The 25,891-nt window shown below is 55.4% G+C and overlaps 10 protein-coding genes across 10 annotated transcripts; 5 read left to right on the top strand and 5 right to left on the bottom strand.

The window, feature by feature from the left end:
• Window positions 1-1,255: 1,255 nt before the first annotated feature.
• LMJF_33_0640 (conserved hypothetical protein) lies at window positions 1,256-1,609 on the bottom strand (the record flags this gene model as incomplete). Its single annotated transcript, XM_001685755.1, has 1 exon — window positions 1,256-1,609. The coding sequence occupies one exon, from the start codon at window positions 1,607-1,609 to the stop codon at window positions 1,256-1,258; it is 354 nt and encodes a 117-aa protein (XP_001685807.1).
• A 1,353-nt stretch (window positions 1,610-2,962) lies between these two features.
• Window positions 2,963-4,435, bottom strand: LMJF_33_0630 (conserved hypothetical protein; the record flags this gene model as incomplete). Its single annotated transcript, XM_001685754.1, has 1 exon — window positions 2,963-4,435. One exon carries the CDS (start codon window positions 4,433-4,435, stop codon window positions 2,963-2,965), a length of 1,473 nt encoding a protein of 490 aa, XP_001685806.1.
• Window positions 4,436-5,485: 1,050 nt separating this feature from the next.
• On the bottom strand, window positions 5,486-6,394 carry LMJF_33_0620 (conserved hypothetical protein; the record flags this gene model as incomplete). The annotated part of the gene is made up of 1 exon (XM_001685753.1): window positions 5,486-6,394. One exon carries the CDS (start codon window positions 6,392-6,394, stop codon window positions 5,486-5,488), a length of 909 nt encoding a protein of 302 aa, XP_001685805.1.
• Window positions 6,395-7,345: 951 nt separating this feature from the next.
• LMJF_33_0610 (conserved hypothetical protein) lies at window positions 7,346-7,927 on the bottom strand (the record flags this gene model as incomplete). The annotated part of the gene is made up of 1 exon (XM_001685752.1): window positions 7,346-7,927. One exon carries the CDS (start codon window positions 7,925-7,927, stop codon window positions 7,346-7,348), a length of 582 nt encoding a protein of 193 aa, XP_001685804.1.
• Window positions 7,928-8,147: 220 nt separating this feature from the next.
• Window positions 8,148-9,431, bottom strand: LMJF_33_0605 (conserved hypothetical protein; the record flags this gene model as incomplete). The annotated part of the gene is made up of 1 exon (XM_001685751.1): window positions 8,148-9,431. The coding sequence occupies one exon, from the start codon at window positions 9,429-9,431 to the stop codon at window positions 8,148-8,150; it is 1,284 nt and encodes a 427-aa protein (XP_001685803.1).
• A 3,005-nt stretch (window positions 9,432-12,436) lies between these two features.
• Window positions 12,437-13,009, top strand: LMJF_33_0600 (conserved hypothetical protein; the record flags this gene model as incomplete). Its single annotated transcript, XM_001685750.1, has 1 exon — window positions 12,437-13,009. One exon carries the CDS (start codon window positions 12,437-12,439, stop codon window positions 13,007-13,009), a length of 573 nt encoding a protein of 190 aa, XP_001685802.1.
• Window positions 13,010-13,502: 493 nt separating this feature from the next.
• Window positions 13,503-16,130, top strand: LMJF_33_0590 (conserved hypothetical protein; the record flags this gene model as incomplete). Its single annotated transcript, XM_001685749.1, has 1 exon — window positions 13,503-16,130. One exon carries the CDS (start codon window positions 13,503-13,505, stop codon window positions 16,128-16,130), a length of 2,628 nt encoding a protein of 875 aa, XP_001685801.1.
• Window positions 16,131-17,528: 1,398 nt separating this feature from the next.
• Window positions 17,529-19,562, top strand: LMJF_33_0585 (conserved hypothetical protein; the record flags this gene model as incomplete). Its single annotated transcript, XM_001685748.1, has 1 exon — window positions 17,529-19,562. One exon carries the CDS (start codon window positions 17,529-17,531, stop codon window positions 19,560-19,562), a length of 2,034 nt encoding a protein of 677 aa, XP_001685800.1.
• A 1,029-nt stretch (window positions 19,563-20,591) lies between these two features.
• On the top strand, window positions 20,592-21,734 carry LMJF_33_0580 (conserved hypothetical protein; the record flags this gene model as incomplete). Its single annotated transcript, XM_001685747.1, has 1 exon — window positions 20,592-21,734. The coding sequence occupies one exon, from the start codon at window positions 20,592-20,594 to the stop codon at window positions 21,732-21,734; it is 1,143 nt and encodes a 380-aa protein (XP_001685799.1).
• Window positions 21,735-22,653: 919 nt separating this feature from the next.
• On the top strand, window positions 22,654-24,402 carry LMJF_33_0570 (conserved hypothetical protein; the record flags this gene model as incomplete). Its single annotated transcript, XM_001685746.1, has 1 exon — window positions 22,654-24,402. One exon carries the CDS (start codon window positions 22,654-22,656, stop codon window positions 24,400-24,402), a length of 1,749 nt encoding a protein of 582 aa, XP_001685798.1.
• Between the last annotated feature and the right edge of the window lie 1,489 nt (window positions 24,403-25,891).

Raw genomic sequence — 25,891 nt, 5'->3', positions numbered from 1 at the left:
ACAGGAACAAACAAACGAACAACACACAAACGACACTTTCGCCCTTCTGCTTGCGCACCTGCGTTTACTTCCGCCTTGTTTGACCTCTCTCTCACCCGCCACACGCAAACCTGCACAAGGAGGAGAAGGAGGGAAAGAAGGGGAGGGTGTGATACCGAGAAAGAAGAAAGACTAAGGCGCTACGCACACGGACAACCAGAGAAGACTCTCTTGTGACCTCCTGTCTTTCTCAATAGTGCGGTTTGGTGTTCACAGTGCACGTGCGTGTACCCTTCTCGCGTTACTGTTGTAGATCGGATATTCATGTTCACATACATGTCAGTCAGTCAGTGTGTGTGTGTGTGTGTGTGTGTGCGTGCGTGCGTGTTTACATGGAGGGATGCATGTGCACATGAGAGAAGGATCGTCATCATGTGGATAATCCCGTGTATGCATCGGAGAACAAAATAAAAAGCAAAGCACAAGGTCGGAGATTCAAGGGGGAGAGAAGCAAGAAATGGTGAAAGGGCAAGGCGAGAGAGAGAAGGGTTGGGAGGCATAAGTCGAGCGCAAGAAGCGCAGGCATGTGATCGGCCCCAGTTACATATCCCTTACGTCGAGGGTTCCGTTTCTGGCGGCAACAACGTGTGAGAGAGAAACACACACTCAGCAGTAGGGTACGAAAATCAATGGGCGCAGACGGTCGAGCGTGGACGTGTCCCACGACACAACGCCACGTAAACGCGCGTTGCCGCTGTCAGTAGTACGTTGTGCAGAAAACGCACGCACGAGTTCTCGTCTGTGCTGTTTCTGCTGTTGCCGTTGCAGACACTTGCATTCTTTTTGTTTTCTTCCTCCCCGTTGTGTGGGCTTCAGAGCACGTCTGTACAGAAACATTGGGGAAAGCATCGTCCAGAAAACGTTACATCCGGTAGCGTACGCGCTGCACACGCACACCGCGTCTCGCATCACGACGAGAATAAGACAAGCAAGGAAGAGAAGGGAGAAAAGATGCGCTCACGAACGAGAGAGAGAGCATTGAAAATACCGCTGCTCCGCCGCCGTCTTCGTCTCACCGCCACCTTCTCCGGAGCATTCACGAGATGAGAGACGCAGATGGCAAAGGAGGACGACAAAACAAGGGCAATAGTCGTGCGTGCTGTACCGTGTCGGCACCCCCTCCCCCTCTTCTACACACATGTTTCGAGTCATACAGCTGTGGTGGCGGGAGGGGCAGGGGGCTAAATCATATCGGTATGCGACGCTCTCGATACCCTCACTCCCTGGCTAGTATCTCAGCAAAGTCACGGTAGTGTGCTCGATTCGTTTCTGGGTCAAGCATGGCCATCCACATATCGTCCACTTCTTCACTCGAGAAGCATTCATCGCCCTCCATCATGGCAGCGCGGAGCTCCACCTCTTCCAGGTAGCCCTTCTGCTCCTTATCCAGTGCCTCGAAGGCTCGCAGCAGTGTAACCTCCTCCCCCCGCACGCACACTGACGGAACGAAGTTGGCAAGACGCTCTGCAGAGAGGCGTACAGGGCCGTCCTCGCTGGCGGACGTTGTTGCGGCGCGATTCTCGGCAGCAAAGGCATGAAGAGTCGGTCCACCTAACGTTCCTGTCATCATTGCATCCACTAGAACGTGCCCCAGCTTGCGACGGTCGACAAACCCGGTCGACGGACCGTCGTCCTCGACGAGCTCCACGATTGAGGCCACTTGCTGATTTGACACATTTAGACCCAAGGCCCGCGCGAGGTAACCTACTTGCAGTGTGGGAAACAATTGCTCTGTCGTTGGGTTTGACGAAGGTGACGGCGAAGCAACAGAAGCGCTCCTCAACGAGCTCCCTGAGGCTTCTGTCCCCGGCCGAGTGGACGAATTCATAGCGCATATGACCCGTGCGAGTTCTTCAAACTGCTTGTGGCACTTGGCACGTCTGTTTGCCGAACGCTGCTTCCCACCCAGGTACGCGATGGGGTCGGGTAGCGCGGCTGCGGCGGCGTCCGCAGCAGTGAAGTGATTTTGGTTGTTCGTCCGCGACGGCCCGCCTGTGGTCGAGCGACGACCCTTGGAGCCCTTCACAGCGCTTTGAGCCTTTGCTGTGACGGACATCGCGCTCGGGACGAGTTGGCTCAGGCAAGCGTCCCAAATAAAAGGACCACTTGGCACAGCGAAACCTTAGCGCTGAACAGCCCCGCTTCTCTTCCTTGTCGTCCTTCTCGCTCGACACAGAGTAGCAGCGGTGGAAAAGGGCCAGATGATACACGTGATGGCGGCGGTGTTCAGAGGAGAAGGCAATGGAAAGAAGCAGAAAGCAAGGCAATGCGGAACAGACGAAAGGTGCTGAAGCAGGGAATGGTGCGGATAGACAACGAGCATGTGGATCAACGGTGCATATAAAGGAAGCGAGACAGCCGCTACTACCACTTTTTTCCTCAATGTGCATTCAGTATGGTACACCCCCCCCACACACACACACATGTATATATACATATATAAACAACCGCAAAAAAAATCAGCGCTCACTCTTGCGCTGAAGTCGTTCCTTCGGCACGAGCACTGCGTGGGTTCCCTCTCTAGCTGTCTTGAGTTCGGTGTTGTGTCTGGATGCAAGCAGGGTAGAAAAAAAAGGAAGAGGGTGCAGGCATGGGTACGCATATATATATATATATAAGTATGTGTTGGGGGCAAAAGGCGGGGGAAGAGATGGGAGGTATGCAGCGCCTACATGAAACTCGCAGCTATTCCTTTCGCGTGTGTATGTATCACTCGTGTTTTTCTTTCGTCTCACAGGATCTACAGTAAACTAAAATCACTCTCTGGCACGCTCCATGACCTGCAAGAGAGCAGGGAGACGCACACAGTCCGGAACGGCGCGCATACATGATTTTGCAGTGGCCTTATGGGAAGTAGCCGCCCAAGGGTCTCCCCCTCTCTTCTGCCTCTTACCATGCGTGCAGGTTTCCACGTCCGACGGCGTTACAGTACGAACATCTTCACCAGAAGCTTCGAGGTTCGCGCACAGGGCGATGCATACTGCTGACGCAACGACGGCGAGCCACCATAGATGACCTCCGCGAGGCAGTACACGGCCGCAGTGACGAAGGAAAAGCATGTTATGCTGTCGCGAGCGGTCAGCGATGCTGCTTGCTTCGTTGACAGTCCCCCACTTCCCGCGGCACCGGGAGCGCTGTCGCCGTCCAATGTAAGACAGAAGAGGAAAATGTTCCTGAGCTGCTCTCGTGAAATCAGCGGGAGTAAGTGATGCTGTCGAGCACTCTCCACTAAGGCGTCAATGCTCATGCGGGCATCTTCGGTGCGGCATGTAGGAGGGCACCGCACCACGTGCCGAAAGCACCGTTTCAGCCGCGGCGTGAACTGCTGGACAACCCTTTGCACTCCCGCATCGCTGCCGTACGCTGCTACAATGTCGGCAAAGGGCGGTAACGGAGAGCAGACACCTGTCGCTGTCCTCAGCAAATCTGACGCGGCTAGTGTGTTAGGTACTCCTGCTCGTGGGGATGGAGCACTTGGGTCGAAACAAGCAGCCTTGCCGTCAATCAAGAGGGTGCGAGCCGTTTTTCGACGGCGAATGCAGCGTTCCACGGTGGGCAAGAAGCGTTCCGAGAGGTAGGCGCAGAAGGCCTCGTCCGCAGCAGCGCCTTCGTGTCCGTTGTGGACGGCGACGCGGAAAATGACGTAAAGCACTCGTGGGAACTCCGCCTTCGTAATTGCTTGGAGCCGTTCATGTACAAACAAGTCCCTCCGCGCGGTAACCGGCTGGAAAAGAGAGTCGCCGTCGAAGACACGCGGAAGCAGCAAGGTACTGCCGTGGCGCCGATCTGTGCGTTCGCGGCCGCCAGTGGAAGGCAAGTCGCGTAGGGCCGTCATCCACAACAACTCTGGAAGGAGAGGACGACGCCTGCGATCGAGAGCGCCGTCACGTACCATTGTGGTGAACTGAGGCAGGTGCATTGCCGGATAGAGCAGTTGAGCGTCCGTTACATGCGACGCTGCGTAGAAGTCGAACACTTGCTCCACACGGGGAAGCAGACCCTGTATTGCGTCTCTGGCAGTGAATCCGTCGCCACCTGCTGCGTCCCTAGCAGCTGAGCACTGTGTGGACAGTACAGAGGGATACGTTGTTTTGGCTGTGCCTGTTGACCGAGGTGTCGCACCCTCACGAGCTGAATTATTTGCGGCCCTGGTAGCTGTAGCACACATCAGCTGCTCGCTGGCAAAGTCGGCTGTTTCCTTGGCCCCCTGGAGCTCTTCAGTGCGGATCGCTCGCTCGCCTGCTTGAGTGAGAGTCCGCTTGCCCGGATCCAACCGATCCATGCCGGCTACCGAGTCCTCTTTGCAGGTGACGAGAAACTGCTTTGTCTCGTTGAGCTGGCGTTGCACCACCGCACGCATGCGATCCAGCTCGGTTTCCAGTACCTCTGTCAGCATTGCCACCTGCCTTCGGAAATCGCTCGCCTCATCCTGCAACTGCGTAATGCGGGCCTCTGTGGACATCTAGCAGCCCACAGGCCATTTAGCGCAGATGTGAATCTGGAGAACTGAAAAAAAAATACAGAAGACAGGCGCACGATGGCATCGATAGCGTCTGTGATAGGCACGGTAGTAGGGCAAGGAACAGAAAATGAAAATCCACTTCAAATCTAGAAGAAGCTGGGAAAGGAGTACGATATGTCCTCGCCTACGCCGCAGCCTTTGTCCACATCGGAGAACAAAAAAGCGCTCCGAAGCGCGAGAAGAGCGGTATCGTGGTATTCACTGTGACGTGAGGCCTGAAACACATGTGAGAGTTTCCAAAAGAGGCCATCCATGTCAAGAGAGGAAAGAGGCGCGAGAAGTGGTTCAAAGAACGTGCTTCAAGTTGGAGAGCTCAGCCTCATCAGCATCACCGAGTGACCTTTCTTTATACATCCTTGGCCTCGACGGAGGTATTTGGAAGCGTAGTATATCTTGAGAGAACGCTGACCAGTTACACTGTCTGCCGCGTAAGCCCTCCCCCAAGCCATGAATGAGCTCAGAGACACCTCGTCAGCTGGCCTACTCATGACACTCAGAACGCGCCACCGTCACCGTCCCTTTTTGTTTGTTTCCTTTGCGGTCTGCTTTCACTTTGCGTTTTGCATCCCAGCGGTGCGCATTCTTGTGTAGCACGAACTCATACAACTGGGCAAATCGAACGCCTGATGTCACCATCAAAGAGAAACAAATACATCGAACGCAGAAAACCTCACACACGCACACATGCCCGGAACGTAGAAAAAAAAAAGCTCACAAAAGAGAGTGCTGCGCTTGACACGAAAGCACAAGGAAAGCCTGACCAGGATCGCTCATGCACGTAGCCGTGACCGGGAGCTATTGAAGGTAGCGCTCATCTTTGCCTCCTCTTTCTCAGCGTCGAAACTGAAGGGTGAAACAACGTGTTCAGAAGGGGAGGACAGTAACAATAAGCCAGAGCAGCTCATGTACGCCTGAAAGACATCGTTAAGAAAACATGATCTCGCCGCTGTACATCTCTGTGCCCTCTGCGGTTGGTCCCTCACGCCGAGCCTTGGTTTGTTTCATAACGTGCTGCAAAACGCCATTCTGGAGAATACCGATCCGCAAGGACATGAGTTTGATTTCGGCCTGCACCTTGACCACCGCTTCCTTCACCTGAATGAGTGGAGTCGTATCAGATATCTTGGCCTGCCTTTCTGCAATATCGCGCTTCGTCTGGTCCAGAAGCTCACTGATCTGGTTCAGCTCCACCGTCATCTGCTGCACGGTTTGCTGCGCCACATTAGCTGAATCACGCGAGGTGTTGAGTTCGCGTAGCTTCACGCGGTAATCCTCCACCTGATCAGAAAATTGCTGTGCCAGCGTTTGTTCCCGCTTTTGTATCCGGTCGCGTGACTTATCCATGTCACCGGCAAGGCGCTCAAGCATCTGCTTGACATCGGGGTACATGTTCTCTACAGCTTTGAGCAAAACCGTGGCGCTCTCGATACGCGAGCGCCAGTCGTCCAGGGAAGATTGGCGCACCTGAAGCAGCGGGGCAACACGCTCCACCTCCATCTTCCACTCTTCGACATCTACCTTGGGCGTCGGAGGACGGTCTGCGTCGTTTTTGGCGCTTCGATTCCCACTAACAGCGCGCACATAGACCTCGTCGTCGTCGTCGCTGTCGATGACAACATTATCCTCAATCTCGTCCTCACCCTGCTCGTCCTCGGCGTCTGCGACGGCGGCCAGCTCATCGTATCGCTCTACCTGCCCGTAATCAATCTGCTGAAAACCGTAGCCAGTGCTAGAGAGCGCTGCATTCACAAGAGCAGAGAGAACAGCCAAAACTGCCTCGCCGCTGCCCTGCTTGAGGCGGGTTGGTGCAATGTTTGCGATTGCGATGTTCATCGAGCGCAGCTCTGCCAGGATCGTCGTCGAAGAGGCGTTCGGGTCATCGAATTGCCCGGGAGCATCAACCTGGTGACCACACAACTTCATGAGCCACACACACAAGGATGTAAAATAGTAAAACTGGGCGTTCGGGTTGTCTATTGATGAAGGACCTGAAAAGTAGTACGGGTTGAGAGGGCTAAACGGTGGCTTGAAGCTGCGGCAAAAACTGGTTTCGTAGTTGAGCATTCGCAGTTTGTCGATGATGTCACTCATGGTTCTGTCATCAACGCCGAGTCCGTTTGTTGGAGCAGTTGCGTCCTCCACAGGCTGCTTCTTTGGGGCGGTTGTTTCCTCGGACATTGCTACAGGGGGGAAAGATCCCTTGAGAGTGATATTCAAACCATCAACTAAGCGAGCACACTGCGCAAAACAATAGAGAGACGAGGTGTAGGGAAAAGAGTACAGCTGAGAAAGCAATGCACATTCTTTGCCAGGCTTCTGCATTACTGCCGCAACAAGCGCATCTCGAATGCGGCTTTTAGCAGCGTAGTATAAGAGATGCGGTCATTACAAACAACAAGAGATTGCGCAACATATCATCTGTATATTTTTCTTGGCGTTCCAAGTGCCGTAGGAAGAAAAAAAAAATGCTACCTGCATGCAAACTAGGCAGCGCAAGCACAGCATACATCATCCCTGACCTGCAACTAAGGCGCACTGCTCACATGGTCGCTTTTTTGTCGTATTTACTCTGCTTTGCGCAAAGCACACAAAAAACTAGTATACATGAACGGAAATTTCTGAGACTACATAGAGAACAAACTACAAAACTCCGTCCGTTGACTTAGAGAGAGTTTTCAATAAAAGTCACGCCATCAAACCACGTTGAACCTCCTTTTGATCTTTATTTTCATAGCGGAGGAAATGGTAAAAGAAACGCATCCCCCATCTCAACTACATCTGTGCTCACTCGTCATCTTGGTACTTGGAGAAGAAAAGCTTGTAGTTCCACACGAAATCCTGCTGCAGGGCGCCTCCATGAGAGGAGCTGGAAGCCTGGGAAGATATAAGCGTCCAGCCGCCCTCTTCCTCGAGCGCGTCCAACAAAAGAACAATCAAGCGCGACACGCCCTCTGAGTCGCAGAACTGATTGCCCAGTTTGATCCTCCAGTGATCAGGATTCGACACGTACTCAAACTTTGGCTGGTTGCTGCGGATGCTGCGAGTCGAAGTTGTCGAGTCAGGAAGCACCTCGTTGAGTCGTTCAATGGTGCTCTCTTGCACCGGCCCGAGAATTTGAATCTCGGGGGAGTTGAAAGACATGTTGACGATCATATTGCGCGACATTGTGCAAGTGATGGGCTCGTGGACTTTGATATAATCCTTTGAAGGCGTAGCGATTTTGGGGGACTGTTTTGCTTGGGGGAGAAGGGTGATCGCAATAAGTTTGCTTCGTGGTCTAGACACAATCACATCAGTAAAAAGGCGGGAAACGTAAGCGGGAGAAAAGTGGGAAAGAGCCATCTCATGAACACTCACGAACGCCATGGTCAAGTGCTCTGTTGGTGGTTGTCAGCAAGGCGTCGTAGAACATGACTGGTAGAAAAAGCGACAGCGCCAATGCTGCTGCCATTACCTTTTCAATTTTCTTCTAGTACAGTTCTTGGCATTTATAAGAAACACGACAGCTGGTGAATTGTGCTTCGCTAAAGCAATCAGTTGCTCGCTGTGTATAAGGGTGGTTTCCAATATGTTGCGCGGTGATTGCTTATGATCTAAAAAACTGCAACGTTTTCACCCACGATGAGCAACTTCCACGCAGCATGTCGACGATGATGCGCTCATGATCGCTCTTTGCAGCGCCATTTCTGATTAAGGTAGCCACACGCAACGCCTCCTCCCATCGGCTCTGATAAATGAGTGTGCTCGCGAGTCGGTCGAGATTCGTTATGCTATTCACAAGTGATGGCGCCACTGCGGTTTTCGACGATGAAGCCAACATCGAAATAGACGACAGAAAAATGGGTATTTTCAAGTCGTAGTCAGCGCAGAAGGCAGATATCAGCTTCTGCAATTTCCTGTCCTTCACCAAAGTGGCGTTCTCACAGACAACAGATTGAAACCGAACAAGATCTGCCTTTGTCCAAGTCTCATCAGACTCCATAAGCAGGCGGCAAGCCGTTTCGAAAAGCCTTACAGATACTGCAGTGGGACCGAACGAGCACAGCAGTTTTAGACAGTTCATGGTAAGACTGCAGTTGCTTGTTGCTATGGCGCAGTGAAGAAGTGAGCGGACCAGTGACGGTGATGTGCGAAATCCCAGTTCACACTGGCTCTTCTCGATTACGTTCTTGTACGCTTGTCCGTCGTGTACAAGTCGAGCAATTCTGTATTCGTAGAGCTTCCGTTTCGTCTCGCCATCGACAAGCTGCTCTAGGTCCTGTAGGATTCTCACCGCTTCTTTCCAGTCCCGCTTTGAAGGATACGCACGAGCGACAGCAGACACAAATCCACAGTACGTTGTCCTTTCCTCTTCCGGTAGAAAAGCTGGATTTGATGCCATTTGGTGGGAATCATTCTGCTCCTTTGTACTTAAAAGCAAGGTATTACTTAGAGCAAGGCTTTTTCCTCGCGGTGCAGCGTCGTGCTGAAGCTGAAGAAAGTCGGCTAGTCTCAGTGTCTGTTGCCAAAGCCCTCTCGCTACAAGGCATTGACCCAAAACTTCACTCAATTCGCATGCAACTCCGCTTTCTTTGTTGAGCTCGAGGAGTTTAACGGCCGTCTGCCACTGGCCGTGATTTACGAGTGCCTTGAGAATAAGCGCTGTGGCTGGCACGGCTTCAGCGTCAAAAATTGATGCCCATCGTTTGAGTTCATTTGTGTTCCCTGTGGGCTGGGAAAAAAGCAGTCCGATTCTTTGCGAGTGCTCAATTTCTAATGGAGAACCGCACTCCAGCAGGGCACGCCGGAAATGTTTTAGTGCGTTTTCCCATGTGGCTGCTAGCAGGTGCGAGGATGATGTGAGAGAGCCACCAGTAATGCCAAGGAACATGTGCCTTGACGCTGTCCGCACTCTTCTGCACACTCTACATCAAAAAGACCAAGTTTGTGCTTTTCGGTGGAAGAATGCAACCGATCATGAAAAAGAAAGAAGGGAGAAAGGATAATAGGGAAAAGTTCAATGCAGCCCATCAGAGCTGTGGGGGCTGCTTCACATGTATTTGCGTGTACCGCGGCGAGGGTCTAGCTAGCGCACATGCGCCTTTCGCCATGGCGCGCAGAGGAGGAACGTTGAGAACTTCAGGGGGGGGTTTCATGGAGCGCAATGCGAACCGATACATGTCTCCCGATCGACTTGAGTAATGCGGATTTGGCAAGCGGCGCCGAAACGATGCGCGATCTTATAGTCACTATAAGACATTAGCAGGTGTCTTTATTGACTACGGTTTTGCCATCAGTCTCCCCTGAGCAGCGATCTCTCTCTCTCTCTTGGTGCGCTGTGCCACCGTAGACAAGAGAGAACAATCGTGTTATTTTCCAGTTCTCTCTGACGCATGGGACCCGCCAACTAGGGCTTTGTTCGCGTGCCTCGCTAAAAAGCTTGCCATTCACCCACAACACTTGGGGTGGGGTGGGGATGTATGAAAAGATGCATTTGCACGACTCCTCATCCAGTTCTGCAGAAAGTGCCGCTGCATGCTGCTTCGAACACAGGACTCAGGGGGGAGAGAGAGACAGAACCACACATGTACACTCCCTTTTAGTGCGCTCTATGAATTCAGCAGGTAAGTCCCCTCCCCGCTTTTCAAACTAGAGGGGGAACGGGAATACGAGCACAGGCTGCAAAGCTGTCACCGTTTCTGCTACGATCCATTCTGGAGTCCAAAACAGAACTAAGCTTGAAAGGATAGCCCAAGCGGGTGACCTGCACGCACTCGTCTGTTCCTCGTCCTCGGCGGTGATGCCGCTTAACCTCCCCAGGTCATACTGAACACAGGAAAACAGTATGTCTGCAGTAAACCTCAGGTGTAGATTGCACTTGAGTAACTACTACCGTTTTGCGGTCTTGAAACAAATAACGACAGATCGTGCAAAAAAATCAGCGAATGGCTTTCCCTGATTCATCCCAGTTTACACAGGCACGCTGAGAACGGCATCCGTGTATTTTCGCTGTTGCGTGAAAGATTCTCTCCAGCAGTTTCACACGCACGACCATCAGCTTGCGAAACAACCCCCCCCCATTCAGTGTTTCCCGATGTAAAGCACCCGTAGTCTTTCTTCCTTCGTGTGGCCCTACCATGCAGATTTTCTGTGCTTTTTTGCTGCTTCTGCCCGAGCTCATACACTTGCAAAATGCTTCACCTCCCAGATGGTCGTTACAGCTGCAGCTGGACAGTCTTTCTCGTTCCACCTAACATTTGCCGATACTCCATTCTCTTTCTAGCACGCACACGAGTCTCTACAGTGTGTGCAAAACAGCTTCATGCACAGAGGTGCTTAAAATTTATAGCGGTCATCTAGTTGAGCGATAATTCTGAGCTTCATCGAGCACCCTTTTTACCTCATGCACCGGAACCAAAATCAATACTGTGGCGTCACTGGAACAAGTGGTTAGGCTAGTATCACAGTATGCATGACATGCCGAAAAGGTACCTATAATGTCAACACTAACTGCATCCACACGCGCCCGCGAAGATGCAACTCAGTCTCGGCTCTTGCGCTTCCGCCTTTCCCAATCAGCTCATGAACCCTGATGACGACGGTGCGTGTGTGTGTGTGTGTGTGGGCACACCTCTCGGTGCGTGGCAGCTCAGGGCCCAGTACACACGCCGACCCTCTCAGGGTGGAAGCGGGGCAGCCCCCCGCTCTATCCCTGCCAAATGCGGAGCCACCTCTGGTGGTGACAGGGTCATGTGCCTACGACCTTGGGGAGCGGTGAGAGCGATGCGTCGCTGCTGGTGTCGGATAGCCGGTCCTGGACGGCGTTGCGTCTGAGCGACCTGCGGCCGTGGGCACACGCGTGCCCTCCACATGATGGGCCGAGTGTCCGCGCGGCCGGAACGCACCCCACCACCCGACCCTCGCACTGCCCGCTGGTGTGGGGAGCCCGAGGCCCCTCCGAGGGGGATGCATCACGTGGCGACGGGCATGGTGTGGGTGCGGCTGTGAGGCGACCTGCGAGGCGGCGGTGGTGGCGGTGAGGGTTTGAGGCCGATGCGGTGCTGAGATGGCTGGGCCGACGCATTGCTGTACCGCGTGTGTGCACTGCTGCTTCGCAGGGCGGGGTGGGGCCTGCGACATGCCTGTGTGGGAGGCGGTGCTGGAACTCGTGCTGGATGGCGGAGTAAGGGCACACTTTATCCAGGAAAATGTGTGTATGCTCGAGAAGTGATCTACTTTTTGGTAACAGGAGGGGTGATGGATTAAAAACCTGGCTGATACACGGTATCATAGAGGAAAACAGTGTTGTGTAGGTGATGGTGATGTTTTGCACCAACATTAGAAGCAGTGATCATCTGTACAGTCATCCCACCAACTGTAAAAGCCGGCACGACAGATAAATCGTAGCATTATATAAGTAGCACAAAGTCCAGCTTCGAAAATCTATGTCAAGCAAGCATCAATGGCAAATATACGTGAAGAGCTGAATTTTGTGCGTGGTCTGAGGCTGCTGCAGTCGTGGACTGAAATCATTGTTGAGTGCTCACCTGATAGTTGTCAGTGGGGAGTGAGTTGTTTTTGAAATAGGACAGTGTAAGAGGCCACCAGAGCGTGGATGTTCTCTTCGGTTACCTGGCGCGCGGACATGCGAAACGGCAACGTAAACCTGTGTGTCGGTTTTCGTGTCTCTGCTTTCCAAAGCAGCTCACAGCTTTTAGTCTGTATAGCCGCTTGTGGCTTCCATCTGGAGTCATTCTGAACGAAGACGATTTCTTTTTCGGTATTCACTCTCTCTCTGTCTTGCTTTCTTGTCGCTTTATTCACTCTGTCGTCTCTTCACAGTGCGAGCGGCTGAGGTAGCTTTCTTTTCTGTCGCGCTTTGTAGCAGGCGTCGAAATGCGCTACACAGCTAGATTCCTGGATCAGACTACGGGTCCGCACAAAGCATACAAGTACACGTACATGCCTGACCCGCGCAAACTCGCACCTATCGAAACATCAATGCGCTCCGAGGTACTTCCAGTTGTGATTCGCCCACCGACATCGTACGTGCCAAATCATGAGGTGTTTTTAGAAAAGGCTGATGTCCATCGCCTAGCGCCGACAAGCGATTTCAAAGCAACATTCAAAGACTGGAATGACTTGATGACGTGCAGCAAGCGCGAGCTTCGCACGCGCGGCGTACCACTTCTCACTCGCCGCGCTATCCGCGCTGCAGTGCTTGCTTTTCAAAACGGTAATCCTCCTGAGCGGTTCGACACGAAGGAGGAATGGCTGTACTACAAACAATTCAAGACAAAAGACTATAGCTACCGTGTAGTGCCGGAGCTGCCAGAAAAGTACCGCCCTCATCAGAATGGCATTGATCAGGCTCCGGTTCCTAACTATGGTGAAATCAACCAGATGCCGCAATGGGCCGTAGAGGAAGAGAAGCGCCTTACCGGGAAAATCAGTGCGGCCAGCAAGTAGCTCTCTTCGCATCATTGCCCTCTTTCTTTTTGGTGACTTGAGAGCTAGAGAGTAACACAGGATAAAGAACAACAAAGACGCAGGCTGGTGTCCTTTTTTTTCCTTCATCGAAAGTTAGGCGTGAGGCAGAGTGAAAAGTACTGTCCTTCTCACTGATTGTGAATGATGTTGCTCAGCAGCTCAGAGCACCCGTATCTGTCGTCTGTGAGAGTCCTTTTTGTGCCCACTTTTGCAGACTCTGTCTCCGAGCATCCGTGCAAGTGTCAAACTCGTCGCACTGTTATGCAAACATGCGGTGGAACCTCGATCCGTGCCCGTTTAACTCTCCTGTCGTTTTCCTCCTGCCTTTTGGCAAAATTACTGTGTATTTTTCTGTCAACCTTTAGAAGAACGTACTCCTTCTTGTACTGAAGCTTCCGAAAGCCAGTTGGCGGAGTGTTGTGACTTTTCATAGAAATACTGAAGCGACACAAAGGAAAAAGTATTCGCAAGAATGCGGTCCCCAAATGAGAGCGTCGCTAACGAAAGCGACAGTGATGTTTCTGAAATTGACCCCGAATCAGATGTTCTAGCACCAGTGCAGCGCCGTATCGAGGAGCAGCTGCGCAAACACTTGCAGGAACTGTCGCAACAGATCCATGAGACGAACAATGAGCTCTCAGGTGTAGAAAAGGAGCGCGAAAGCTGCGGTGTGGACCTCTACAATGCCCAGCAGCATCTGGCAACCCTGCAAAAAACCCTGGAAGGTTACCACGAAAAACATGCCGCGATTCAACAGCAACATGAAGACAAGCTGCGCGCGCGCGAGGAGCTGTCTTCTGCGGCAGAGAGCGCACAGAAGAAAGTTGATGATATGCAGAAGCAGTACACCCGTTATCACAACGAGCTGGCTAAGCTGACGGAGACGCTGATGAAGGTGGAGCGGTTCAATCAGGAGTTGAAGGATGAGGTAGAGCTCGAGCGTCGCGCCGCCCACAAGACCGAGGATGATATCACTAACTTGGAAAGGGCAAAGCTGCGACAAGACTCACTCATTCTCTCCATGCAGAAGCGCATCGAGACACTAGAGAACGAAAGCGCGATGCTAGATGAGCAGATAGGCAACCAGCGTGAGGAAACGAAGCGCGCGCGCGAGACATTGGCCGATGCCGCATCGGAGATGGAGGCCATTGTTATGGAGAAGAAGCAACTCGTACAGCAGTGGCGAAGCTCTCTTATTGGCATGCAGCGACGACAGGATGCAGTGCGGAAGACAGAAGAGGCGCTGCAGCAGCAGAAGAATGAACTGCTTGTGCTCGAGAACGAGATTACTGGCTACCGTCACGACATTCGCACGTCGCAGGCAGAGAACGCCAAGCTCACTGCGTTCATGTCTCGCATTGACAACGAAATCATCATCTTGGAAAGGCAGATGGACGGACTTCTGTTGAAGAAGGAGGAGGCCACTAAGGCCTATGCGCTTTTGGAGCAGAGCATTGCCAGCTCAGTCGAAGAGCGCAAGGCCATCGAGCAGAAAATGAAACTCAAGGCAGCTGAGCTATCGGAGGTGGAAAAGCAGATTGCAAAACACGCCAAAGCCATAGTTGAAATGGAGAACGAAATGCTGGTGCATCTGAGCAAGGAATCTACCTTGAAGCAAGAGAGCAAAGGTGCACTGCAGGAAATCCGAAAGATCAAGGAATCGATCCGCGCAAAGGAGCAAAAGGTGACTCAGATGGAGAACGAGCTGGCACGAATCCGTGTGGATACATTGCAGTCGAAAGCTTACAACGAAACGCTCGCAACCACTCTGGCGGACCTCGAGAAGGAGCTGCAGTCACGTAGTGCGATGATAGAAAAGATGCAGGTCGACATCCGCCGTCGCAACAACGAGATCGATCGCAAGCAAAATCAGCTTGACCAGCTCAATCACCAGTACGAGCAGATTCTAGCAGCGCACAACGATTTGCAGGGCGATCATGTCGGACCCCTCGAGGCGACGATCAACAGTCTTTCCAGGGCCATCGCCACCAAGTCTACCGTGAACGAAGCACTGCAGCAGGAGTGGATCCGGCTGCAGACCGAGTTGGTTAACTACAAGAACAGCATGAACGACATCAACGAAGCCATCCTCGATGCCCAGGCAAAGGCGACCATCCTGACACAGAAAAAGGATCGCCTTCTCGCCAACATCAGCGAAGGCAAGCAGCAGGTTGCGAATTTGCAGAACAAATCGAACGCAATGCATCTAGAAATGAAGCGGGTAAATACATTGCTCAGCCAAAACAACGGTGCGCAGCAGAGCGCCTCTGACGACGTGTTCTTCCTTGAAAACGATCTGGTTCGACGACTCGAGGAGAGGAAGCGTGAAGCAATTCAGCTTGAGAAGAAGGTGGAGGACATGCGTCAGAGCAAGTCTGACATCGTTGAGCAGATCCTCTCGTGTGAGCGTGACATCATGTTCTGGGAGCGGAAGCTACAGGTTGCGCGGGAGACAGAGATGGCGCTGGACCCTACAATCGGGTGCGCCGAGATGGAGAAGATGAAGAAGGAGATCACGTTCATGGAGCAGCGCATGTCGCAGCTGCAGCGCGAGCAGAAGTTCCTCATAGAGGAGATGCAGAAGATGATCGACCATCGCGATATCATTCGGACCAAAGGCAAGGCAATCCAGATAGCGTCTGAGAAGAACAAGAATGGCGTGACTCGGCTCGCCGTGGAGAAGGAGAACATGCGCCTCTTCAAGGAGCTGAATGCAAAGCGGCAGGAGTCACGCAGGAAGGAAAAGTTAGTCAAGGAGAGCATGGCAGAGATGGATCGCATTGCAGCGGACGTGGACCGCACCCAGCACGAGATACAGAGCCTAGACGCCCAGATCGAGGATTTGCAGGGCCAAATCGCCGCAGCTAAGAAAGAGCGCAATCGCGCTGAGGACGAGAAGCGATTGCGGCAGAACAACCTTCAACGGCTGCGGGATGGTGAAGCAGGCACGTACCGGCTCTTGTGCTACCCGGAGGAGGCTGCGACAGAGGCGGCGCGGCTGGATGAGGGCCGCCGGGCGGTTGTGAATATCATGGAGGAACTGTCAGCACAGTTCCCGGACCTTGCTCCGGCCTTACAGGACCTCATGACAAGCGTCTAACAGAGCCATGCGTTGACGAGGAGAGTTCGCACAAGAGGTGAGATGCTGCGGCTGCCGAGGTGGCGTTCCAGTCGCCACACCGAGGGTTTGTTGACCAGAGTCCTTCGCGTTCTTCACGTGGCGAAGCGAACGACTCGTTGGTCGCATGTCTCGCAAGACGCATGCGAGTACAGACACACGGGATATGTTGCTTGTCTAGCTGCGGCTCATGCAGTCTTTACTCCGCTGATGTATATTTGTTTGTTTGATGTTGTTGTTGCTTTAGATGACCTCCGTCGTGCTCTTCAAGACCTCCGCAGACCTCCGCAGACCTTCGCACTTGGTGCCTTTTTTACTGTCTTGTTTGGGCACACATGTATAGCAAAGCCTCTACACGCGCCTTTACCCGGAGAGCCGATGTTCATAGGCGTTTTGTTTTCTGAATGCATGCTTTCATCTATCCTCTCTTCTTGTCTCCATGCGGGGGTGGGGTAGGGAGGAGAAGCCAACAGAAGCAAACGCAAATGTGGAGCTTATCAGGAGATGAAGCGTCAAGAGCACGGAGGAAGCGATGCAGTGCATTGGGCGACCGAAAGACCCCTTTGCCGATGTGCTCGCAGCCCCCTCCCCCGCTCCTCCCACAGGTAAGGTGACTGGCGAGTCGAGAACGCGGGCCCTACTCCCTCTTCTCCTTGCATGGGGTCAACGTGCAGCGCTCTCTACGTGGTGCTCGCATCTTTTCGCGTGAGTCCGGGCTCGAGCGTTTCTCTGGTACTATGTGTAACTTTTTGTGGGGCTATACATATGCGCCAAAGTGTGTGCGTGCGTTGGCACGCATAGGAATGGTGGACTCTCTCAGGCATTGGGGAGGGCTTCGAGGCATTTTATGTACTCTTCACGCTCACGTTCGTCGTCTTTCTCTCTCTTGCATTTCTCAACTCCCTTGCACGTTCCACATAGCCCACTTCCCTCCCACAGACCGGAAAAAGAAAGGCGAGCTGCTCGCCGTCGTGGTTGGTTTCTCACCCACTGGCTCATCTGGCCTCCCCCATCTCTTCCCTACAGCGTTGCGAGCTTCTACTCCTGGCCGGACTCTCTTCAGAGACGATCGGGGGTGGGTGGGTGGGGCAGTGGTAACTGGGGGAGAGCACGGTAGCTGACGCTCAAGCACGATAGAACACCACGTTTGGCCTCTCAGCACGTGCGCTGATCGAAGAGAAAGTGACAGCGCCGCGTCACGTAGCGCACACTGCCGTGACTTATTGTTGCCGCTGGCGGCCGCTATTCTTTTTGCCGTTTTTTTTGCTTTGAACGTCTCTGGCGCTTCTCCTCCTGTCCAGGGGGCAAAGGAGGACAGCCAGCGGCGCACTCCCTTTGAGGCGGTGACCGTGCGTGCGTGCCTCTCCCTGTGTGCGAAGAATGCTCAATGGAGTCAACGATATCTTGACGCCGTGGACTGCCCCGCGCATCCTCCAGATCATGGAGGCCACCTCCGCGTCTCGCAACGCGAGTGGCTGCGCTCCTCGCGGTGGAATAGCCACTGATGACGCGGCGGATACGGAAAGCCTTCTGCGACTCTCAAACCAGCTGCCAGACGTTGCAGGGCGCGTGATGGCAGCACCGCTGTTTGCGCAACGACCGCTCGTCGAGTCGCAGAATGGTGGCTCAACGTCTCTTACCACGGCGGCGCCTGGCGCGTCATCCGATGGGGCATCATCGGTGTCCATAATATATGAGGATGCACAGCATATGTGTACCGCGGCCTTGGCAGTGCGCCGGAGCCCGTGGAAGGTGGAGGCATCGAACGACGGTGAGCCATCGAAGACTGATGCGAAGGCTTATTGCTCGCTTCCCCACACCGAGCCTCAAACAGCGGCAGCGGAGTTGGAGGAGGTGGGGTTTGCGGCAGAGTTCTCAGAGCCCTGCATTCGCGGCTCCTTTCCCGACGCTGCTGCGGCGCTACGTCACGTTCTTCCCGAGGTTAACGGTGGGCTCGCATCGAACAGTGATGGGGTGCATGTTCAGCGTGCGAGCAAGCACGGCGCAGCTGACTCATTTCAAGGTGCTCTACGCTTTGTTTTGAGACCGCCTTCTGTGTCACACGCAGCCCCTTTGGCGGAGAACGCCTCCTCGCCCAGTGCGAGCCAGAAAAGGGCTTCAGCTACCTCACACCGCCTGCATCTTGTCCAACCGTCGCCCTCCGCGGCATCGGCAGCACCGCAGTCACTCGTGCTGGATACTATTCCATCTCCCTCGTTGCTGCCGATCGAGGCTCGCGGTCCGCCGGGTCACCGTGTGTTTGACAGGGGCTGCGTTGCGTACACCTTCTCCGCGGACGAGAGGGAGGAGTTGCTGGCCTCCTTGTGCGCCGAACCACCTCCGCTTCAAGTGTTCAGCAGGGAAGAAGTGGAGGGGCGCTGTAGGCCGGGAAGTCTGATCTATCGCCAGGCCCCCGCACCACAGTCTGCCGGGTCAGCGGCAGCCGCCGCAGCCACCGCGCATTTTCCTCGCCGCGGGCTCCCACCTTCCGCCGACCGAGGGCTACATGGCAGTTGCATCAACGAGGACGATGGCTGGAGCGCCTCCTCTGGGTGGAGCAGTCGTAGCGGCAGCGAGCCGCGCAGCGACATGCACAGTAACAATGCAAAAGAGGAGACGTTGCAAGATATTGAGAGGGCCGATGAAGCCAACACCGAGGCAAGACCAGAGAGCTGCGCGGTTGCCTGTGTCGTGGATGGGCCCACCTCTGAGGTCGCATCGGCGACTCATCCGCCCAGTACTGCCGGAACCACTCGCACCTGGGTCGACGATGATGACGATCTGGTGCTCGAGAATGGCCATATCACCATACGGAAGAGGAGGATGCGGCCTGCTAGGAATCTGCCAGCTGCTCTTTCCTTACCGACAGTCGCGAGTAGTCCTCTCGTGAATCCGTCACTAACAACGACTGTAGTGAATGCGACACCCGCTGACGAGCAGCACTTCACTTCCTCTGCAACCGATGGTGCTGATTACGCGGACGCTGCGGGTGACGGCTCTACAGCAGACGCCGCGCTGCATGGAAGGAAGCGAGTCGCCGGCGCGAAGCGCAGTCGCGGCTCGATGACGGCCTCCGCTCTAGCAGACGACTACGCTACCGCCAGGTCGGCGGAGCCACCCGAAAAGGCGACAACAGCCGAGGCGGCGAAAGAGCTGAAGCGCCGTGCCGCTCCTGCCGAAACGTCGGATGAGGTAGCGAGGACGTCGACGCCCATCAACACGAAGCGCGTGGTGCGCTTGTCACAGGAAGAGATGCTGGAGTTTATTGAGGGCTTACGCGTGTCCGATACGCTTCGACGCGCATTGCTAATTGGCGTGGTTACGCCAGCAGTAATCGAAGCGGCGCCGGTGAATAGCCCGGGTGCGGTGGGTGATGGGAAGAGCGAGCCGGATGGGAGCGATGAGGCGCGTTAAGTCGTTATCTCTCGGGTGCAGACGCAGGGATGTGCATGCTTGTGCGGGTGCGTTCTGCTCGCTTTTTGCCACCTTCCTGCCTTACCGCGCCCCTCGCCCTTTTCTTCCTTTGCCCTTTGGTAGGGGCTCCGCTCTTGTTTTGATGGAGCTAGTCGCCACACTCCCCCTCGAGATCTTCGCTTCTGCCTCTCGTTGCTCCCTTGTTGCCTTCGCGGCCTTCGTGGTCGACGATGGGGGACTGCACCGCCTTGCGGTGTGTGGCAACGCCCGGCAGTGTGCCACCATCTGCTGCATTGGCGTGCGTTACGTGTTCCACCTGCGCTGTGCATCCGACGGATACGTTTTTGCATAAAGAAAATATCGGATGGGACAATGTTCGTCTACCGTCATCTAAGCGTGGGTTTTATGCGCTGCTTTCGTAATCCTTTCTTCCGCTCTTCATCTGGGGCGGTGATGGGGCATGTGTGTGGTAGAGGAGTTGCTGCTGGTGCGCGCAGCTAGGCTGCGCGGTCACCAGTACGCTGCGCCCCTCGTGCGCCGTGGCGAGCAGGCCTGTTCTTCTTGCAGCCTGTCTTTTTTTCACTGTAGGCGACTGTGTGGCCCTCTCCGCCTCACCCTCTGCATCTCCGCCTCTCTTTCGCCCCCTCCCTCCCCCCTTTCTCAGCAACTCCCCTTCTACACGCTCGCACACGTATACGCCTACTTGTGTGCGCCGCTGTCCTTCGCGTTTTCTTGCGTTTGCGCCTCGTCCCTCCGAGGTGTCGTCTTTGTATTGCTCGCTCCCCGCTCTTCGCGTCTCTCTGTCTCTCTCGTTCTCTGTGTGCGTGTGTGCTCACCACCTACGCCTTAGTGGACGTGTGTGTGTGTGTGTGTGTGTGTGTGTGTGTGTGGTGACCACTGGTCTGCAGGCTTTTGCGCTGCTTTAAAAGGTACCCTCTCTCTTTGTTTTGACGGCGCGCCATGAGCAACAGTGTTTGGGCTCTGCCCGTCGCATCCGCCTCACCTGCGGATTTTCCGTCTGGGGATGCGATGGAACAGATAATATGTCGCAGCCTTGAAGAGAACGCGTATAGCGTGCAGGGGTTTTGGCTCTGGCAGTCCAATTTTATTCAGCTGCGCCGCCGCCGTGAGCAGCATCGACGCCGACCCCGCAATGACGCTGCGTCGCTGACAGAGGAGGTCAGCGGGGAGACCGCTTCGACCCGCAGTCAAACCGAGGCAGCCTCGCTGCAGCGCGCTGATGAAATTCGTGAGTACGTCTCTGCTGTTCTCCACGCCACCGGGTACCCCTACCGATCAGCCTCCACTGCCGACGACGCACGGGAAGGTGCTGACGACTCTGCTCCGCCCTCAGTGACCGATGCCCAGGCGCCGGCAACCAGTGCCGGCCTCACGTGGGCTTTGCGTTCTCCAGTCGTCACAGATCCCGCTGGGGTGTCCGGTGAGCCGCCGCGGAAGGTCAGCCACGGTGAAGGGACTGACGCGATTTCACGCATCCCTGCGGCGCCGACTAGCGCCCTCGCAAAGCTTGTGGCCAAAGCCAGGGCCCAGCATCGCGATCTCGTCGAGCACGCTCCCGCGGTAGTCGCGACTGCGCCTGCGAGGCGGGCCCCGCCGGACGAGCCGGGGAGCCAATCTGGGATGGGACGGAAACGGATTCAATTTGCTGGTGATCCTCCCCTGGCGAACAACCCGCAGCTGTCGCGTGGCCGCCACATCCGCAGTGACAACCACGGCAGTGATGATGACGATAGTTTCACGATTCAGCTTCCAGCCCAGATGGGGTCGCAAGCGTCATCGGACGCCGGTGAGAGTGGTGGACACAATGTCGACGCCGTGGCAGGCGTTGCTGGCGGCGCCGATGCGGTCGCTGCCAAGCACCCATCACAGATGACTCGCGCAGAGTTCCTCAGCCAGTTCAAGCGAGCGCCACGTCGTGGCGAGGTAGGGCAAACTGCGGAAGAGATCGCAGCTGCAGAGAAACTGGGCTATGTCATGTCCGGCTCCCGCTCCGTGGCATCTCGCATGTATGTGGATCGCATCCAGCGTCAGTTGCATGAACATGAGGCGGCGAAGCTGCAGCAACAGTTCCGAAAGGTCGAAGATGAGCGCATGGACGACCAGCTGGTGCTTGAGCTTGCGCAGTTCATCAACAGTAAGAAGAAAAGCTGAGCTTGTGAAGTCCTGCCAGACACCCTGTTGCTTACTCGAAAAGGCCGAAAGGGAGCCACGAAGGGCAGTGCCACCCCCCTTCTCCTCCTCTTCCTTCCCTCGAGGTGTCTTGGTTGTCCTTGTTGGCTAACGTTTGCAAGCTCCGTGTCGCTTGAATACTCTCAGAACGACCGTCCAGCACTTGTGGCGTGCCGTGCAACAGCTGCCTGACTTGGTATGTTTGAGAGAGGAAGAGACGCGCCAAACAGGGAGCACTCAGAAAGTGATACAAAGCAGGAAAGCACAGGGCGACGCTATGGCATGAGAGGGCAAGGAAGAGTGGGGATGGTTACTCTCAAGAGGACCTTCCAGGTTGGAACGCAGATGAGGCCTCGATCGTGTGTGGTGGCGCTGCTTATCCTACACTGTCCTTGCACCTTGCGGGAGTAGAATGGGGATATGTTTCTGTTGTTTTTTCCATGTGCTCCGCCGTCTCTGCTTTTTCCACCTGCGCGTGTCATGGGTCGGAAAATCAGTCCGTGCACGCATGCCCCTGTTGCGCTTCGACTGCTCTTCTCTGTCAGCGCTCCCGGCCTTTGCACAGTTGCAGCGGGACCGTTAAAAGAACCCACGAAAAGACCCGCCGCACAGGCGTTGTCCAAAAGGGGAAGCTAAGTGCAAGCCGTCTACAGGCGCTGCCGATGCTTCTGCCGATGCTGCTCGTTGTGCTGCTGCTCTCTTCCCCTCTTCAGGGGTCCTTTCAGTCTCTCTCTCTTTGCCTTTCGCTTGCATCTGCCCCCCCCCCTCCCCTTTGATGAGCATACACGCACACACACACACACACACACACGCACGTCAGCACACAGACACAGACCCGCATACAAAGTCGAGACAGTCTCTCGCGAGGCAACGAACGGACCGAGGCACTTTGGTCAGTACAATGCCGCGCAACTTGAGCGACGCGCCTTCGCTCAGTGTGGCCACGTTGCCACACAAAGCTGTCGTGATGGGGTTCGGGTCGAAGCTCATCATCGGCCGATATCCCCTTGACGATGAGGCGTCCCCGTCGCCACACAACTCCGTCCTGGTCGATGACGGCCAGATCGTGCGTGCTGTGGCATTCTTGCACATCCCTGATGGCCCTCTGTGTGTTGTGAGCGCTGGAGACAACAAGCTTATTAACGTGTACAACGTATCGTCGTGGAAACAGAACAATCCTAATGCGCTTCAGAACTCGTCGGACGATGACGATGACGATGACGAGGGCAGTATGGACACCGCAGACATCTTGGACGACGAGGCGCGCAGGAAGTCCAAGGCGAATGCGCAGCCAGTGACCTTGAAGAAGCAGCAGCTAGCCAAGGCAGAGTACTGGAAGCCGTCGTACCAGTACGGGCCGCACACGAAGCGCATCACCTCGCTGGCTACCTGCCCGGAGGGGATGATTGTGTTTGCCGACAAGTTTGGCGAGGTTTACCGCATTCGCTTGAGCTGGTCTCCGTCGCACACGATCGAGGTGGACGGTGACGCAACGAAGCCGGCTAGGTTTCTGCTGCAGCACTTCAGCACTATCTCTACCCTTTGCCTCACTGCGCCCGTTCCGCGAATCGAACCGGTGGCGGCCTCCGAGGAGCGCAGCGGTGTGGCACGCCGCCGCCTGTTCACCTGCGACAAGGATCGCCACGCGCGTGTCAGTCGGTTCCCTGAGACATACGTGGTGGAACAATTTTTGTGGACGCGCAACTCTGTGCAATCAGCCGTCACGTGCGTGGCAGAGATCAGCTACGTGGAGGATGAGGCGGTGTACGACTCCTCATACCACCACAACGCAGCCTGCGTCAACAAGCACAACAAGTCGCTCAACGCCCCGTACTCGTACTACGTGACCGGCACGCACGCCGGTGACGTACACTTCTGGGCTGCCAAGAACAACGTCCCGATAGAGAGCGACAACGAGACGTTTCACCTCATCGGCACCTTCCGTCCTCGCGCCCCGGGTGGCCAACCGGAAAACTTCGGCCCTGTCGTAGGGTTGACGGTGCTCACAAGCGTCATGGATGGCTTTGGCCACCTGCTTCACCCGCGCGACTGCCCGCGCGGCGTCCTCATCGCGTATGAGCAATGCAGCGATGTCTTCTTCGTGCCCATCTACGACAACGTGGGCGCCCACGCTATGCATCCGGCAATGGTGTCTGCGAGCCGCACGTCACTGGACGCCAGGCCGGTAGCCATGGTGGGCTGCAACGAGGCCACTGCGTTTGTACTGAAGCGCAACGGCCACGTATCCTTTGTGCACCTGTGCATCGTGTCGCCGTCCGAGAACGGGATGCCGACTAAGACGTGTAGCTTCAACGCCAACATGCCGACTGAGGTGCAGGAGCTGCCTGTGCGGATGCCATACCTGGAGGAGCGCATCAAGGCCGTCATGTGCGGGCCTGCCGCCGTCGAGGAGGGAGTACAGACTGCAGCAGAAGCTGATAGGTTGTCTGAGCTGGAGGCACTCGACTTGTGTGCTTCATGGCGCTACGAGGTCGTGGACCCTCGCACGCGGCGTCGGGGCAACAGCGAGGTGGACGGCGACGACGGCTCCAACGAAAGCGGCGGCGATGAGAGCGAAGAGACGGGCTCGGCGCCGAAAAAGGGAAACGGCAAAAAGAAGGCGCGAGTGGAGACGGAGCGCGCGCACTGACGCGTGTGTGCGCCGCTGCGTTTGTCCCTTTTCGTCCCTCGATATTTTCTTTCGTTTTGTAACTTTCAGCTGTGCGGACTCAGTTTGCTTGGTTGCGTGCTTTCTCCTGTGCTGCGCTCTGGGTGCCGTCGTTTGCGCGCGGCGTGCATTGTGGCTGTTTGCCGCTGTTATTTCTCGCTTCTGTTCATCATACGCCAGTGCCGTCCTGGAATATGCGGCATCTCCTCCGTCCGACGGGGTGAGCTGGTGTCGGCGCAGGTGCCGGAAACGTGTCGAGAGCGCCCCCTCCTCCCTTCGGGCTACGCCATGGAGTCATCAGGGCTGCAATGTGATGGGCCGCCTCACGGCACTATGGGATGCCGCGGCGTGAGGCGACTGGGAAGGTGAAGCATGGGACATGCTGGCAGAGTGCGGGGTCTGGGAGGGCCCTGACCCGGGGCTGGCGGACTTCCTCTCTGAGGTCATCCAGCATGCGCCCCGACCACCCCCTGTTGACTGCACGACGGACGCCACCGCCTCCGCCGTGGAGCAGGACGCTGGACGTTGCCCGCCCGGCTCAGGGCATGCAGTCCCGCCCGGGTGCGTATGGAGCCAATCGCGCAGCACGCATGCGGAGAAGGGGCGAGGAAGGGCGAGAGGTGCGCGTTAGGCGCACGGCCCCGATTCGATGGCAGGGCGGCGTGTCCTCGACGTCGAGGATGTAGCCGTGCTGCCGCTGGTGCGGGTGAGCGGCGGCTGTGCGTGCGTATGTTTGCGGACCTGCGGCGGGTGTGGAGTGGGCGCGTTGAGAAAAGGGGAAAACTTCAAAGGGTTCTCTTGCTACCGTGTGTGTGTGTGTGCTTCCACGTGGCGTAGCTTTGCTTCACCTCCCTCGTCGTGCCAGTGGTGTGCAAAACACTTATCGATCGATGCCACTCTCGGCAGGACCCGCACTCATTGGCTTCGCTGCGTTACTTTTCAAGCTTTCACTCGTTCGACACCGCACTTCTCAGCCTTTGTTGCTTTTGAGCGCCAAGAGCCGACAAAGCGTGGGGTGGGGGCGCTTGCGTCAGTGCACTGGCGCGCAGTGAAGAGAGCATTGCTAGGCTGATAGAAGGGCGCGACAGCCACGCAAGTATGTGTGTGTGTGTGAGGGGATAGCTGAAGGAGAGCGGCGTGGGCGAAGTCGGCACACGAGAGCGAGTTGTGGCGTTGTTTTTGTGTGCACTGAGGAAGCTGTAGAGACGCGAGAGGCAGTGTCAGGACGCGGACATGTCTTCTGCTCAACGACAGTGATGAAGAGAAGACGATGAAAGCATAATCACGTGTGTGAACAGAAAACGAAACCTTACAATGCACAAGCAGAATAACGCACACCCACTCTCACCTTAGATGATCGGTGATGTTGATACAACACGTTCACTGCAGCCTCCTAAACGGACACCACGCCGTAGCGCAGATGACGTTTCCGTTTCTTTGCGTATTTGTGTGGGGCGAAGCGGGTGACTTT

Source organism: Leishmania major, chromosome 33 (assembly GCF_000002725.2).
Source record: "Leishmania major strain Friedlin complete genome, chromosome 33".
In the NCBI taxonomy this organism is placed as follows: Eukaryota; Euglenozoa; class Kinetoplastea; order Trypanosomatida; family Trypanosomatidae; genus Leishmania; species Leishmania major.
The sequence above is the reverse complement of the archived record's forward strand: the minus strand, read 5'-3'. Positions and strand labels throughout refer to the sequence as shown.